The sequence below is a fragment of the Apodemus sylvaticus genome, chromosome 4 (genome assembly GCF_947179515.1).
Source record: "Apodemus sylvaticus chromosome 4, mApoSyl1.1, whole genome shotgun sequence".
Classification (NCBI taxonomy): domain Eukaryota; kingdom Metazoa; phylum Chordata; class Mammalia; order Rodentia; family Muridae; genus Apodemus; species Apodemus sylvaticus.
The window spans coordinates 140,155,540-140,171,511 of NC_067475.1; the positions used below are offsets into that span (position 1 = coordinate 140,155,540).

General features: G+C 44.2%; 1 protein-coding gene across 2 annotated transcripts in view; it reads left to right on the forward strand.

The window, feature by feature from the left end:
• The window catches only part of Prkci (protein kinase C iota), a 59,647-nt gene that overhangs the window by 35,661 nt on the left and 8,014 nt on the right, over positions 1-15,972 (forward strand). For both annotated transcript variants that reach the window (XR_007977543.1, XM_052180704.1), the window contains exons 6-16: positions 835-975; positions 2,984-3,038; positions 4,316-4,374; positions 7,409-7,585; positions 7,989-8,086; positions 8,563-8,649; positions 8,870-9,005; positions 11,240-11,327; positions 12,644-12,769; positions 13,755-13,834; positions 15,371-15,460. Coding sequence is in view for 1 of the 2 variants with exons in the window: in XM_052180704.1 (XP_052036664.1) it covers positions 835-975; positions 2,984-3,038; positions 4,316-4,374; positions 7,409-7,585; positions 7,989-8,086; positions 8,563-8,649; positions 8,870-9,005; positions 11,240-11,327; positions 12,644-12,769; positions 13,755-13,834; positions 15,371-15,460 (1,137 nt within the window). In the remaining variant the exon portion in view is untranslated. The remainder of the gene's footprint in view (positions 1-834; positions 976-2,983; positions 3,039-4,315; positions 4,375-7,408; positions 7,586-7,988; positions 8,087-8,562; positions 8,650-8,869; positions 9,006-11,239; positions 11,328-12,643; positions 12,770-13,754; positions 13,835-15,370; positions 15,461-15,972) is intronic.

The following is a 15,972-nucleotide window of genomic DNA, read 5'->3' on the forward strand; positions in this document are numbered from 1 at the left end:
GAGAAAAATGAAGTGGAGTCTTGTCTCAGAAGTGTCAGCCAAGTGCAGAGCTGGAGCTAGAGAGGAAGCTGGCACCGTGCTTACTGTGTTGCTGCAATTGGCCTGGTACTTAGTATACAGCTGGAGTTAGCCTAGTGCTGAGTGCCTGGCTTAGCTACTTTGATATCCATACATTTGTGGATTTCACTTCTACAGTTACATCATGTCCTAAATTCATCAGTGTCAACACAAATGAATCGTGGGGTCCCCAGTGCTTAGCGCCCTGGCCTCACCGAGACTTTGGGCGCCAAGTTTCTAGGAGAGTGGGGTTTTGGTGTGCCCTTGAGTTTGACATTGGAAAGCAGAGTGCTTGTATACTCACTGTCTTTTTGAAACTCGCAGTCTTGTTTAATTTTCACTGGTCTGCAACAGCCTTTGAAGAAAAATTAGGTGTGAGGAAATTTTGTTTTGTTTGATTTTTGCTATAGGCTGACAACTGCTGTCATGATGAGAGGATTTAATTAGAGAAGTGAAGCCACTTATTTTTAAATATCTTAGGTTTGTTTGTTTGGCTTTTTTGAGGCAGAGTCTCACTCTATAGCTTTGACTGGCCTGGCCATCACTATGTAGACCAGGCTGGCCCTGAACTCTGTAAATATGCCTCTGCCTCATGAATGCTGAGATAAAAGGCATAATGAGTAGACTGTTGGGAAATAACTGGGAGACAGGTTGTGAAACCCTGGTGGGCCTGGAACTCCCGGTGATCCACCTGCCTCTGCCTCCTGGGTGCTGGGGTTGAAGGAGAGGACCAGCAGCCTGGCTGTGATAGAGTGATCGTGAGCTTCCTCTTTGCAGCGCGCCCACTGCGCCATCTGCACAGACAGAATCTGGGGCCTCGGACGGCAGGGGTACAAGTGCATCAACTGCAAACTGCTGGTTCATAAGAAGTGCCACAAGCTGGTCACAATCGAGTGCGGGCGCCATTCCTTGCCACCGGTAAGGCCTGGGGCTCTGTCTGTTACACACGTGTATAGTATGGCGGGCCTCATTTTACAAGGTGGAAACGGGGAGGTGTTGCAGAACTCCATCTGAGAAGATACAGTGTGCAGGAGTCCTTTACTTTCCACGTAAGGAAGCCTTGAAACTGTCTATAGCCTTGTCATTTTAGCATAATAGAATATGTCTCAGCCATACATTGTTTATTCTGTTCTTATGATTGAACATTTAGATCGCTTTCTAGGTTTTCCTATAAAGAAAATCATAGTGAACTTCTGGCAAACAAATCTCAGTTCCTTAAAGGTGCAGTAGTAAGAGTTACTAGGTTAAAAGACACACAGTTTTATACTGTCCAGTAGAGGGATCATCCCATGTTTATTCATAGACCCTTGTTCTTGGAGCCTTTCTGTTGTGCTAAACACCATGACTATCAGCCTTGGGGAAGGAGAGGACTAACTTGGCTTGTGCTGACAGGCGACGGTCCATCGGGAGGAAAGTCGGCAGGAGCGCATGGAGGAGCTCAGAGGCTGTGGCCAGCGCTCTTTCCTCTCACAAGCATGCCCTGCTACCTTCCTTATACAGCAGGCCCACTTAGCAGGATAGCGCGTTCACAGGGGGCTGGCCCTGCTCTGTCAGCCAGCAGCCAAGAAGAACCCCGCGGTGATGTCCACTCTGGGCGAGGCAGTTCTTCAGCAGAGGCCCATCTCACACCAGGTGTCAAGTTGACAACCAGCCTATTTGTGAAAATAGGTCATAGTTATGGGTGGCTCATTTCTGTGAGGATTATTTGGCTGATTTGTTCAAGTTTTAAGAATGACTTTATAGTTTGGGTGGGGTTCCAGGTTTTAGGGAAGAAAAAAAAAATACTAAAAATTGTAAGTATAATTTACCCAACTTTCTGTTCTGGTTATTAACTGTCAATCAACTCAAAGTAGAACTACCTAGGAAGTCCTAATGAGGAATTCTGTAGAGTGGATTTTTGGGTGCTGAGATTGTTTTGCTCAGTGATTGAGGCACCACGACCCTCTCTGAGTGAGGCAGCACCCACGCAGGAGTGGGCCTGGCCCGTGAGTAGAGAGGGCTGCAGGCCTGCCTGCGTCCATCCTCTTACGCTCTTCTCTGTGACTGTCATGTCACAGCCGCTCAGTGCCTTCCTTGACTCTCCTCAGTGGTGGACACAGCCTGGCATTCGTGCTGCCCTCCCTCCCTCCTCAGCTGAGCTGCCTGCGCTCCCGTCAGTGCATTCTATCACAGCGACGAAAGTGAGCGCTTTCTTAGTCTTCGTCGGTGTGCACACGTGTGGAAGGAAGGAGGTGGCCAGGGGGAGCGAGTGTATGAGAAGTCAGGGCGGGGACTGAACACATGCTTAGCATGAAGGCATCCTGGAGGTAGAACTGCCTGCCTGATCCTGCATCTTACGACTCAGGGACAGTTGGGGTAAGCCTTGTCCCCTAGGGCGCTGGCAAGGACTCGGTTGAGTCCATGTCCCTGAGGTATTTGTTCTGATTTTCTGGCCCATTGATATTTTTTCGAATATACAGAAAAATAGGAAACCTACAGAATATTGTGTATAGATTTAAGAGGTTTATAGAATCTTAAAGCCAACCTCTGGATCATAGCAAGAGCTCCTGTTCTAAAACCTTCCTACCAGAGATTTAAAATGCAGCTCAGAGAGAAAAAAGGGTCATTTAGAAGGGGGAATCACAGTTTATTTTCAAATGACCTGAAATCACTGTGTTTTTCTTTTCTTTCTTTCTTTTTTTTTTTTTTTTTTTTTTTTTTTTTTTTTTTTTTTGGTAAAAGTGCAGTATCACATCAGTCATAGGAGTATTGTGTGGCTTTATAGAGTTAAGTATTATAACAATAATGTCAATCATGTCATTTAGAGCTTTTCACATTTAAGTCTTAGTATGATACATATCATTGGAATACTGTCATTTCTGGATTTATAGAGGTTTTGGAATTTAAAAAAAATCTTCTAAGTTACCGTCTTTGGAAATGTTTGTAGGAACCCATGATGCCAATGGACCAGTCATCCATGCATCCGGACCACACGCAGACAGGTGAGTGGGGGCAGCTGACCGAGGCTCTGTGGGCGCTGCCGCTTCTCATGGTGCGCTGTCGCTTCTCGTGGTAGGGCCACTGACTGGCTTCCCTCCCTCCCTCTTTCCTCTCTCCTTCCTTCCTTCCTTCCTTCCTTCCTTCCTTCCTTCCTTCCTTCCCTCTCTCTCTCTCTCTCTCTCTCTCTCTCTCTCTCTTTCTTTCTTTCTTTCTTTCTTTCATTTGTTTTTTGAGACAGGGTTTCTCTGTGTAGCCATGGCTATCCTAGAACTCACTGTGTAGACCAGGCTGGCCTCAGAGAACCACCTGCCTCTGCCTCCCAGTTCTGAGATTAATGGTGTGTACCGCCACCACCTGGCTCATTCTTTCTTTCCTTTTTGAGTTAGCATGCAGAGTATTAGATTTCATTATAACATTTTCAGATAAAACTGGCTGTTTTCTCCTATATTTCCCCTATCCTGGGCCCTGCTGCCCCGAGGAGCTTCCGCTCCACTGTTGTGTGGTAACTTTTTTTAAGGATATTTTGTGGTGGTAAAATTTGTCATGATATTTTAATATACATATTTGAAAAGCCAGCTGTGTAAACTAACAATTGGATTTCCCAGTTCAAGTAAATTCTTTTAGAATCCTTTAAATTCAGCAAGCCTAGTTTCTTTCTCACAGTGAGAAAGCACAAAGGTGTTTGGATCCGTGCTGACTGTCTGGAAATGGAGGCTGAGCATAGCGGACTGGCTATGAGATGAGGGTAGTGTTGAATAGGAACCAAATCGTGAGCATGGGCTTGGGAAACTCTGAAGTAAAAAAACCCTTCTGGATGGCAGACAGTCCGTTGTCACAGGAAGCTTGAAGAGTCTGAGCAACGGCCTTGTCAGCCTGGCACCAGCGCCCTAAGGCGTGGCGCCTGCCCAGCCTTGTCAGCCCTTCATCTCTGATAGGCAGGCGCTTCCCAAGTTGAGACAGGAGCCCAAAGCCCTGGGCCTACCAGCCAATCGTCTTGGGGTGTGAGAGCATTTAAGTAGGACGTGCAGTCGTGTGCACAGAACACGTAATTCATGAGGAGGAGGAGCGGAAGCTGGCTGCCGAGTAGGTACCCGTCTCTGCCTCTCCAACCCACCTCTGCCTGGGCCACAGCTCTTAATATATATAACTTAGGACAACTATGAAGCTTGAATTAAACTTACTCATGTGTGAAAACTAAGAAAAACCACAAAAGAAAAATTTTAAGTAAAGTTCATCATTGATTTTTTTTTTTTTTTAATATTTGGGTTTGAATTTTCAGTAATTCCATATAATCCTTCAAGTCATGAGAGTTTGGACCAAGTTGGTGAAGAAAAGGAGGTAAGATAATTTATAATGTACAATGTCTTTAGCTTTTTAGAAAGACATAATCTTTAAGAATATACCACTTTGACCAGCTTAGATACTAGATCATAATAGGAAAATATAAGGAATGTATTTAATGATTTTTAGAGTTTTATTTTGATTTAACTTTTTAATTAAATAATTTTAATTATGAAATAATTTTAAATTTTATTTTTACTTTAAGATAGCATAAATAAAAATTGTAATATATATGAAGATAGCAGTTAGAATTTGATAATATTATTTGAAACACATTGTCGATTCCTCCATTTTGTGGACTGATTGCTTATTTTAAGTATAAATGATTAAATGTCTTCATTATCATCTGAAACAGTCTGTGTATGATGTGCAAGGTGGGGTAGGCATGTGTGCTGTGATGTGGAGGCCAAAGGACAGTTTTCTGGAGTAGCTGCTCTGTCCGACTGTAAATGTCTCCTAGGATCCAAATCAGGTTGTGAGGCCCAAGTGCCAGACACAATGTTCCTCCCGCCCTGAGCCACTTGCCTTTTTTTTTCCTATTAGGCAGTTTGTTGGATTTAACATGTATTAGTGTGTGTTTCTATGTAAGGAAATGCCATATATGTGCAGGCAGTTATGGATGCTGGGAGGAAGGGCGTGTCAGACCAGTTAGAGCTGTCGCTACAGGCTGCTGTGAGTGGCCTGTGTGGGTGCCGAGCTCGGATCCTCTAAGAGCAGCTTGTCCGCCTTTAACGCTGGGCTGCTTCGCCAGCCCACGTCTGTCCGTTTCCAAGATGGAAATTCGTTATAACAGTATCGAGTTTAGGAAGACGGCTGGTGGAGAAGCCATGTGTTGCCTGCTAGCGTGGAGGAGACATTTCAGCCATTCCTAGCTGTGTAGACGGTGCTCACAGCTCTGCTTTTCAGACATGTGTGTTTCTGACCATGGGAGATTGTTCCTTACCTTTTTCTTTTCTCTTTCTACTGTTTGGTAGGTATGTTATTTTGGGCTTCTCTTGTTTAACTTCCAACTTTTTCAAGACAGGGTTTCTCTGTGTGGCCCTGGCTGTCCTGGAACTCACTGTGTAGACCAGGCTGGCCTCAAACTCAGAAACTCACCTGCCTCTGCTTCCCAGAGTGCTGGGATTACAGGTGTGCGCCACCATCACCCGGCTGATCCCATATTTTTAATATATCTTAGACTCTCTAATTTAGTCAATTTCTTTTGTTTTCTTCTGTTTTGTTTTTTGGTGGTTTTTTTGGGGGGTCAAGTTCTTTCGAAACAGGGTTTCTCTGTATAGCCCTGGCTGTCCTGGAACTCACTCTGTAGACTAGAAATCCGCCTGCCTCTGCCTCCCAAGTGCTGGGATTAAAGGTGTGCGCCACCCCCGCCAGCCTCCAGTTGACATTATTACGATGAGTTATGAGGGAACAGCTGGGCCTGCTGATGAAAGCCTGTCACTCAGAAGGCCTGTCAGCCCAGTCACTCAGAAGGCCTGTCAGCCCAGTCACTCAGAAGGCCTGTCAGCCCAGTCACTCAGAAGGCCTGTCAGCCCAGTCACTCAGAAGGCCTGTCAGCCCAGTCACTCAGAAGGCCTGTCAGCCCAGTCACTCAGAAGGCCTGTCAGCCCAGTCACTCAGAAGGCCTGTCAGCCCAGTCACTCAGAAGGCCTGTCAGCCCAGTCACTCAGAAGGCCTGTCAGCCCAGTCACTCAGAAGGCCTGTCAGCCCAGTCACTCAGAAGGCCTGTCAGCCCAGTCACTCAGAAGGCCTGTCAGCCCAGTCACTCAGAAGGCCTGTCAGCCCAGTCACTCAGAAGGCCTGTCAGCCCAGTCACTCAGAAGGCCTGTCAGCCCAGTCACTCAGAAGGCCTGTCAGCCCAGTCACTCAGAAGGCCTGTCAGCCCAGTCACTCAGAAGGCCGAGGCGCAAGGTTAAGTCAGAGGGCCGCCTGCCTACTGAGCGCGTTCAGAGCTAGCCTAGGCGCCTAGCGGAGACCTGTTTCAGAATGAAAAATGAAAAATAGCTTGGAGAAGTATTTACTGGAACACTAACCTAGCATACATGAGATCCTGAGTTCAGTCCTTTATTTTATCACATAAAATACAAAAACAAAACAAAACAAAGCAATCAGTCCCCAGTACTGCCTGAGAAGTAACTAAGTAAATAGCCGCACTGTAAGCTCCACCGGAAGAGGCAGTGCCAGAGCTCATTCTGGGCTTACACTGCCATCCACAGGGACGTCCCAGGCCCTCCTCAGTTGTCCATGCTTGGAGTGCGCCGGCTCTTTCACGCCAGGCCTTGGACAGGACAGTGGCAATGGCTGACTTTTTAAAATTGTTTTTAAGCTTGTCATTCTATTATTGGTGTATACATCCTGCAACCTTAAGATTTTCTACAAGCCGTCAACACTTTGGTCATTTTCGAGAAGATGTATTTTAAACTCGGCATTTGATGTTCAGTCCCTCTCCTTTTGTCAGCCGTGCAGACTCTTCCGTCCATTTTAACTTAGGTTCCGACTGCCAGTGCTACCCTGTGCACAAGCTTTATTTTCTCTATCAGGGCTGCCTCTGTCCTTTCATTCCTGAGTCCACGGTGCTTGTACTTAAAATTGGTCGGCTTTTTTTTTTTTTTTTTTTTTGGTTTTGGTTTTGGTTTTTGGTTTTTGGTTTTTTGAGACAGGGTTTCTCTGTGTAGCCCTGGCTGTCGTGGAACTCACTCTGTAGACCAGGCTGGCCTCGAACTCAGAAATCCGCCTGCCTCTGCCTCCCAGAGTGCTGGGATTACAGGCGTGCGCCATCGGGCCCAGCAGACCGGCTCTTTTTAAATAGCTTTTAACTTTCCTTGGGTTTCAACTCTGTCCTTACTATTTCCTTACTCACAGGCTTATCGTGTCTCTTAAAGATCAAATGTTTTTATAGTATACATACAAGAAAAAAGTTAAGAACCTAAAATATTTTATGTTAAGAAAAAACTTTAAAGTCATTATCATTAGAACGGTTTGTCAGAAATAAAAGTATTGAGAAGGTTGTTGCTGTAAATGCTCCCCACAGGCAATGAACACCAGGGAGAGCGGGAAAGCGTCGTCGAGTCTAGGTCTCCAGGATTTCGATCTGCTTCGAGTCATAGGGAGAGGAAGTTACGCCAAAGTTCTATTGGTTCGGTTAAAAAAAACAGATCGCATTTATGCTATGAAAGTTGTGAAGAAAGAGCTTGTCAATGATGATGAGGTAAGGGGGTGGGGTCACTGCACCAAGACACACCTCGCATGCGCGGGGCGGGGCTCAGTGTGTACTGCAGAGTACCACATGCATGTATGCGCGCATGCACACACACATCATACTATCTCAGTGTTTCTGGGTCATTTTCTAAGCACATGCTTTACGTAAAAATAAAGTCAAAGTATATTATAATCAAGGGAAGTATTTTAGCTTTCCTTGTTTTCTAATCTATTTTATAATACTGAACATTTTGTTAATGGTATTTTTCTCTTTGTATAAGTTTTATTTCATGACAGTGAGTGGTTTGATATTTAGTGTAGTTAACATTTGTGATCACTGACTTGCTATGAACAAATGTATTACTAGTTCAGGTCATTTCATTTGACGTAGATTTCTTTGGTCTTTGAAATAGGATATCGATTGGGTGCAGACAGAGAAACACGTGTTTGAGCAGGCGTCCAATCACCCTTTTCTCGTTGGGCTGCATTCTTGCTTCCAAACAGAAAGCAGGTAAGGTTAAAGGATAGCAAATGTCACTGGGCTTCATAAGTGGCATGTTATATAAGAAGAATCTGTTTCCCATAATTCTTGAAGTAGGAGGACTACTTATAATTCCCTGCTACAATCAGTGATACCAATTTAACACCAGTCACTCCTAGACATATAAGGAAGAAAAAGGGAGTGAGGAGGGCTCTGCAGAGACAGCAGTAGCTAGCCAGCCCTTTACATTTCCTCCGTATCCTCACCTTATGACATAATGCCTCTTTACCTGAAGTGACATTTAGACGTGACTCACCTAGTTCCTAAGATGGCAGTGGCGCTGCTCTAGAGTGGAACCGGTGTAGGAGTTGGGTCACATTGGGTCGCTTGCAGCCACTAAGGTCCTGCTAAGATAAAAGGCTAAGTGGTTGCTAGTACCTTCATGCTGCTCTGTGGGAAAGGCTGACCGGCTGACTGACTGACGTGCGGCCTCGCCTCTGCCGTAGGTTGTTTTTTGTCATAGAATATGTGAATGGAGGGGATCTCATGTTTCACATGCAGCGACAGAGAAAACTTCCTGAAGAACATGCCAGGTAAGTGCTTTGTTTGAATTGGACCTTTTATGTCTGCTGGTTGAAAACAGTACATAAACAAGTTATCTCATTACCGTTTATTCTTTGGAAGTCACGAGGTAGGTAGGTTGCATAATAATTTATATCTATCGCATATATTATAATCTGTTGTTTGTGTTCATTATGTATTTAGGGTTTTTCAGATGGTTATTCACAGCTAAGCCATTTTTTTCAATCGAAGGTTTTACTCTGCAGAAATCAGTCTAGCACTAAATTATCTTCATGAGCGAGGGATAATTTATAGAGATTTGAAGTTGGACAATGTACTGCTGGACTCTGAAGGACACATTAAGCTCACCGACTATGGCATGTGTAAGGTGAGACAGCCCGAGGCCTGTTGTTAAGTCACCTCACGCTGGGATGGGAGGGCACGGCCTGGTTGAGGGTGTTTGCAGGTTCTAGTCTGCAGACAGGTGAGTTCCCTGGCCATTGGGCCATTTGCAGAACTCTGTCTTCTGTGAAGTGTGTTGTATGTGGGTCACTTTGTTTTAAATTGATTGTAGCTTTTTTGTTATACTTTTGAAGAAAACTTGGAAATAAATATTACCTAAAATCCCATTAACACACTATTTGCATATCATCTTCCAAGCTTTTTACCATTTACTAGACCTGAAATGTTTTATTCCTTTGACAACTGTTTTATTTAGAGGTCTGATCTTTTCCCAGAAAATGTCCAGAGAACTATTCTTTGTATTAATGCTGCTCTAACAAAATGTCCCCAAGTGTGTGAGTGTATACACTGCGTTCCATCCCCACCCCGTCCATCAGGAGGAAGTACATAGACACTCAATGGTATCCCGGACTTAATATCACCCCTGCACCCCTTATGTTAGGTAGTCAAGGGTCGAGCAGTGTATAAACTCCAGACCGGTTGTCCTGTGACACACCTACATCATGCTCTCTGTAACCAGTGGAGAGGTTAGTGACTGGGTGCTCCGCAGGCCTCGTTTATATTCACAATGCCTTCCTGCTCTGCCTTCCTGGATGGTTTTCCCTGTAGTGTTTTTCTCTCTGGTTTAAAACTCATCACAATAATAATGGATTCTTACAAGTTCCAAGGGCAAATGAAAGTATGCAGAGTATTAATCTGCAAATTAGAACAGTGTTTTGTTTTGTTTTGTTTTGGTCAGTGTCAGAATACTGGCTAAAGGGGGCTGGAGAGATGGCTCAGCGGTTAAGAGCACTGACTGCTCTTCCGAAGGTCCTGAGTTCAAATCCCAGCAACCATATGGTGGCTCACAACCATCTGTAATGAGATCTGATGCCCTCTTCTGGAGTGTCTGAAGACAGCTACAGTGTACTTACATATAATAAATAAGTGAATAAATCTTTAAAAAAAAAAAAAAGAATACTGGCTAAAATTACAGGTAGCAGGAGGCCGAGGCATGGTGACCCCCTCTGTAGGGTGAGGCAGGAGGTCATGAGCACAGGGCCAGCCTAGACTGGACAGCAAGATGTTCCCACCGCGCCATCTCCCAGCCCGGGAGGAACTTTCTTTCATGACTTTCTGTCCTTCCCCTGTCCCCCAAACATGTCTGGTCATATTCGTACTGTGATATGGGAGTATGCAACACATTTTGTGGTTGGCTTGGTTTTGTTTTGTCTTTGTTTTGGTGGGTATTTCTGTTTGGCTTGGTTTTATTCCTTAGAAACAAAATTTTGGTGTATATCTGAGGTTGACCCTGAATTAACGATCCTCCTGCTTCAATCTTCTAAGTGCTAGGATTATACATGGACCACCATGCTTTTTTAATCTAAAACTTACTCTGATTATTAGTTATTGGTGTGTTGGATATGTTTTCTGAATGTTAAAATCTCATAATCAGCCAGGCGGTGGTGGAGCACGCCTGTAATCCCAGCACTTGGGAAGCAAAGGCAGGCGGATTTCTGAGTTTGAGGCCAGCCTGGTCTACAGAGTGAGTTCCAGGACAGCCAGGGCTATACAGAGAAACCCTGTCTCGGAAAAAATAAAATAAAATTAAATTGAATAAATAAATAAATAAATAAATAAATCTCATAATCAAAACCATGAAAATTTCCTAATGTGTTCATTTTAATTCATTTTAAGAAAATGTTAGCATGTATACAGAAACTTATATTTGTTACAGCTCTTGACGATTATTCCATTTATTATTGGGTATTTTTTCTACTTAGCTTATTTGTGCATTGGGCCTTCATTGTTCACCTTCCTACAGCTATTAAAATATCAAAGCAGAAGACACTCCATAGGAACAATGACCAGAAACAAAGCATCACAGTGTCAGCAGTCATGAAACATCCATTTTAGTCACGTGATTTCCGTTTTTGTAGTAAATTTTAATAAATGTTATTTTAAAAGCAGTTTTATCTTGATTGAATTGACCTTAGCAACATCTAATGTGAATAAGTTTTCTTTACTCTGTTTAGTAGTAATCACTGTTCCTAGTGACGCTGTTCAGGGTTAACATTGCGTATATATGCTAAGTTTAGACATAGGAAATAGAAGAGGTAGATGGAAAATAGTTTTGTCGCTTATCTTTCCCCTTCTCCTTTTCTTTTTCCCCCATGAAAGGAAGGATTGCGGCCTGGAGACACAACCAGCACTTTCTGTGGCACGCCCAATTACATTGCTCCTGAGATCTTAAGAGGAGAAGATTATGGTAATAAATTCATAGGTGGTATTTTAGCTATTACTATATAATTGGTACCCACTACAACATAAATACTATAGCATTTCAGTATTCATTAATATATAAGCTTTTCTTAGTTCTGTTAACCAATGTAGAGGTCCCTCAGATTCTGAAACTGGCCGGAAAGCAAGGTTTGGCATTTGGGGGAGTTATATTTAAATAGTATTTTACTAGTGACAAACGCTGAACTGTGGTAAGAACTTTCATGAGCAATTCACTCTAAACTCCCTCACAAGCCTCTGAGAACCTGTTGTTGACTCATTTTACAAAGAAGGAAGCAGTGTACAGAAAAGCTTAAATTATAGCCTGGGTCACAAAAGCCAAGCAAGTGCCCAGGTAGGTGCTTATTCATCAGCTCTGTGAATCCTGTGTGGGAAACTTGAGAAGATTGTTCAGATTCCAGGGATATTTGCAATAGTATTCCAAAAGTTCCTAAAGGCTGGGTACTTGATAGGTACCAGGAAATACCTGCCTGCCTTTTACAGAGTTACAGTGTCTCTACATAACCCTGGCTGTTCTGGAACTTGCTCTGTAAACAAGGCTGGCCTCTAACTCAGATCCTCCTGCCTCTGCCTCCTTAGTGCCTGGATTTAAAGTATGCACCACTATCCCTGGCTTCCGTTAATTTTCTTGAGTTATTTTTATTAGTTTTGTTAGTTCTGTGAGACTTTGATCAATCTGTTTTGATCCTATCTCCCCTTTTCTGTTCCTCTCAGAGCCCCCCCTCCCCCCACTCATCCACCTCCGTCTCCTCTCCTTTCCACCCAGCTAGTGCACGCTGCCCTATGTTCTTGGATCTGCGGACTTCCACAGGAGCATGGCCAACTTGAAAAGACAACTCTTAGATAAAGTTCCTCTCCTGTAGCTGCCACTCGCCATAGCCCCTCCTGTGCTGCGTGCCTCCCCTTGCCATGCTGGGACTTGAGTTTACACAGGGCTTGTGCATGCTGTCCCAGTTGTGAGCTCCATGTGTGCACGGCTGCCCTGCCGTGAGCTCATGTGCACAGCTGCCCTGCCATGTCTGGAGACGTGCTTGTGTGTGTTCGTCCCCCACCTCTGGTCTTTCCAGTCGGGAGGAGGAACATAGAGATAGTCTTCTTAGTGTTGCGTGGACCAAGTATCTCTGTAGTTTTTAGTGCCTACCATATTATTTATTTATAATCTAATTAGGATTTACTTTTCCATTATGTTTACATTTCCATCTCATGATAAAATAAATTGCTGTTTGCTGGATTTTCACACCTGCGGAGAAGATTTATTTTATTACTTTCAACGTCTCTCTAAAGGCTTCAGCGTGGACTGGTGGGCTCTTGGAGTGCTTATGTTTGAGATGATGGCGGGAAGGTCTCCATTTGATATCGTTGGGAGCTCTGACAATCCTGACCAAAACACAGAGGATTATCTATTCCAAGGTAACTTGCTGCAATACTTTGTGGAAATTCTATGAATAACCTAGAGCAAAGTTAGGGCTCTCAAATTACTATTCTCAGTAAGAAAAAAAGAGTAATTTAGACAGCTCCTGATGCCATGATAGTTTGGAGAATTTTTAGATGGTCCCTTCCCACTTCTCTAGCCTGTAACTTCGTTTGTGGTTTCCTTCCCACACTCAGTTCCTAAGAACACATTTAAGCCTGTCTGTCATGGATCCACTGGAGAAACTGGGGGCATCTATTAGGGAGACGAGTCTTTGCACATGAGCCCCAGACTTAGAGGAGTGTGATTATGATCAGAGGTCATGGTGAGGTGGTGGTGACCTCGCCATGGTCTCGGGAGGTGGTGTCATGGCGAGGGATGCTGAAAGTCGGCAGAGCAGAGGGAGGGGCCAGGCACAGGAGCTGTCGTAGCGTGTGCAGCAGCAGAGAAACCGTCACAGAGTGCGGGTAAGGAACCAAGGTGCCATTGAGACTAGGGAAAGAATACAGAGTTAACGTGCCGTGGCCGAGGCTTTCGACTGCGACTAACCGCCTGGCACTGAGAAGGCCTGGAGCAGAGATGTCCTCAGGGGCTCGTGGGGGTTGGCGTTGCCGGGCTCTGCAGAAGCAGTTCACGGTTCCCAGTACAGGTCCGTGGTACATACATATGCAAGTACTTTACAGCTAACTTTTATACCCCGGAAGAGCCCTGTGAGGCAGGTACTGCTTCATTTCTATTTACAGAGGACGAAACTGAGGCACACTAACATAGTAAAAATAAAACATGCTTGTAAATAAATGCAATCCTAAGGCCAGGGACCGGCTCTGCGAAGGAGAGCCAGAGACAGTGCATGACGTGTCTCCGTTATGGAGACAATGATATTCTGCTAGCGTGCCTTAAATATTTTGGGATTTAAAGAAAAAACTTAAAGATTCAAGCCACATAAAAACTAAAAAATGATACTGTGATTCTTCTCTTTTTAAGTCATTTTGGAAAAGCAGATTCGCATCCCGCGTTCTCTGTCTGTAAAAGCAGCAAGTGTGCTAAAGAGTTTCCTCAACAAGGTATGGGTGTATGGAGGGCCTTCTGTGATTTCTCTGCCCAGTAAGCGAGAGGCCCCTGCACAGTGGGGGCTCAGGCGCTGTCATGTTTCAGAACACGGACATGTGACTTTTCCATTAGAACTGGAATTTTGTTTCATAACCAGAGACAAGATCAAATCCTGACCTGATTATCCTTGTCACGTGGCCAATATCATTTATTTACCTCCAGCTTGATGCTGCATTTGAACCTTTAAATGTAAATGGCACACACACACACACATATACGTGCGCGCACGTGCGCGCTGTAACTTGTTATAACTGCATTTTCAGCTATGTTTCTGTATCTTTATCCATAAAACCCATTTCTCACCAAGTGGCCAAGAATGTTTTTTATCCCTTTCATAATAAGAACTCTATAGTTAGATAAAATTCAGAAGAAATGAAATGACATCCTGAAAATGAAATCATCATTCAGTTGCTTGTGGTAGTTGGTAAGCCAGAAGCATTTAGGTTCTAAGATTGTGAATTTGGGATTCATAAAGTTTATTCCAAATAAATGAAGGTAGAAAATGGGTTATCTCTGTGGGTACATAAGAATGAATTTAATAAAATTGGAAATTTGCACCTAGTTGAAGATGGCTATGTTCTCATCATATGTATCGGGTGTTTTGCCGATATGCATCACTGGTGCCCAAGGAGGGCAGGAGAGGGCATTGGGTCTCCTGGACCTGAAGGTAGAGGGGTTGTGAGCAACTGTGGGGTCAGGACTCCACCCTGAATCCCCTGGAAGAGGAGCTGGTGTGCTCCTAACCACTAAGCCATCGCTCTGGCCCCTGGATAGCTCTGGCCCTGCTAGAATCTGAAATATCTTGAAATTTAAAGAAAAAACTTGAAAGATTCAAGCCACATACAAGCTAAAAATGATTCTGATTCTTAGCGTTTTAGTCATTCTGGAAAAGCAGATTCGCAGATATTTTCCACGAGGGAAAATTTAAATTGGATAGCATATATTTTATACTATGAAAAGTGAAGTTGAGAAATGCTAATGTATAAAATAAAATGCCTTTTATCAGAAAGAAAACATTGTAATTCAGAGTCAGAACAAAAGCCAAAGCTTTCTGAGTCTCGCCTCTGTCTCAGTCCAGGGATCAGATAATTCCGTGTGCTTGTCTTGGACAAATTAGGGTTTGTTGCTGCAGGGGCTATAACAGTGAGCTAAGCATAGTGTGTGGTGACGTCCACCAAACGCTACCCTTAATGTCCACATTCATAAGCCCAGAGTGATGAATACTCTGCCATTTTAAAAACAGGGCCGGGTGTAGGCTAGGCTGCCCTTGGATGCTGGGGTTACAGGTCTGATCCACCAGGGTTGCTGTCGGTTCTCTACTTACTGACGTTGCGAGCTGATAGAGAGCAGGGAACCCTGACCTCTAGATCACTCACTGGGGTCCGGTCCATGCTTCCTAGAAACAGCTGGACATTTCAGCTTCACAAATGAAGCCATGGTAAAATAGGAATTACACTTGTCTAGTTCATGAAACACTGCTTTTGCCATAGGACCCAAAAGAACGATTGGGTTGTCACCCTCAAACTGGATTTGCTGACATTCAAGGACACCCATTCTTCAGAAATGTGGATTGGGACATGGTATGTAAATTTTATTTTCCTGGCTTGGGTTTTTATTATGTTTATTATAAGTTATTGAAAAACTAAAGTATTATAGCTATTATAGCTTAAATAACTTTTTTTTTTTGCTTAAATAACTTAAAACTACTCTATAGCACTTATAAAAAAAAACTAAAGAAACAAACAGAATAGTTAATATACTGGTGGAGGTCGTAATATTACTTGGGCCCATAGCAATGTTCCGCATACTGAGATGTGTCCGTGGCTGCTGAACTTGAATAGCAGCAGCAAACATGGTGAGACGTCAGAGTGCAAGGCAAAGTGTGAGGTGCCGTGTCCCAGTGCAGGCCTCCAGTGTCACGAGGGGCAGTGTCCCAGTGCAGGCCTCCACTGTCACGAGGGGCAGTGTCCCAGTGCAGGCCTCCGCTGTCACGAGGGGCAGTGTCCCAGTGCAGGCCTCCACTGTCACGAGGGGCAGTGTCCCAGTGCAGGCCTCCACTGTCACGAGGAGCAGTGTCCCAGGGCAGACCTCC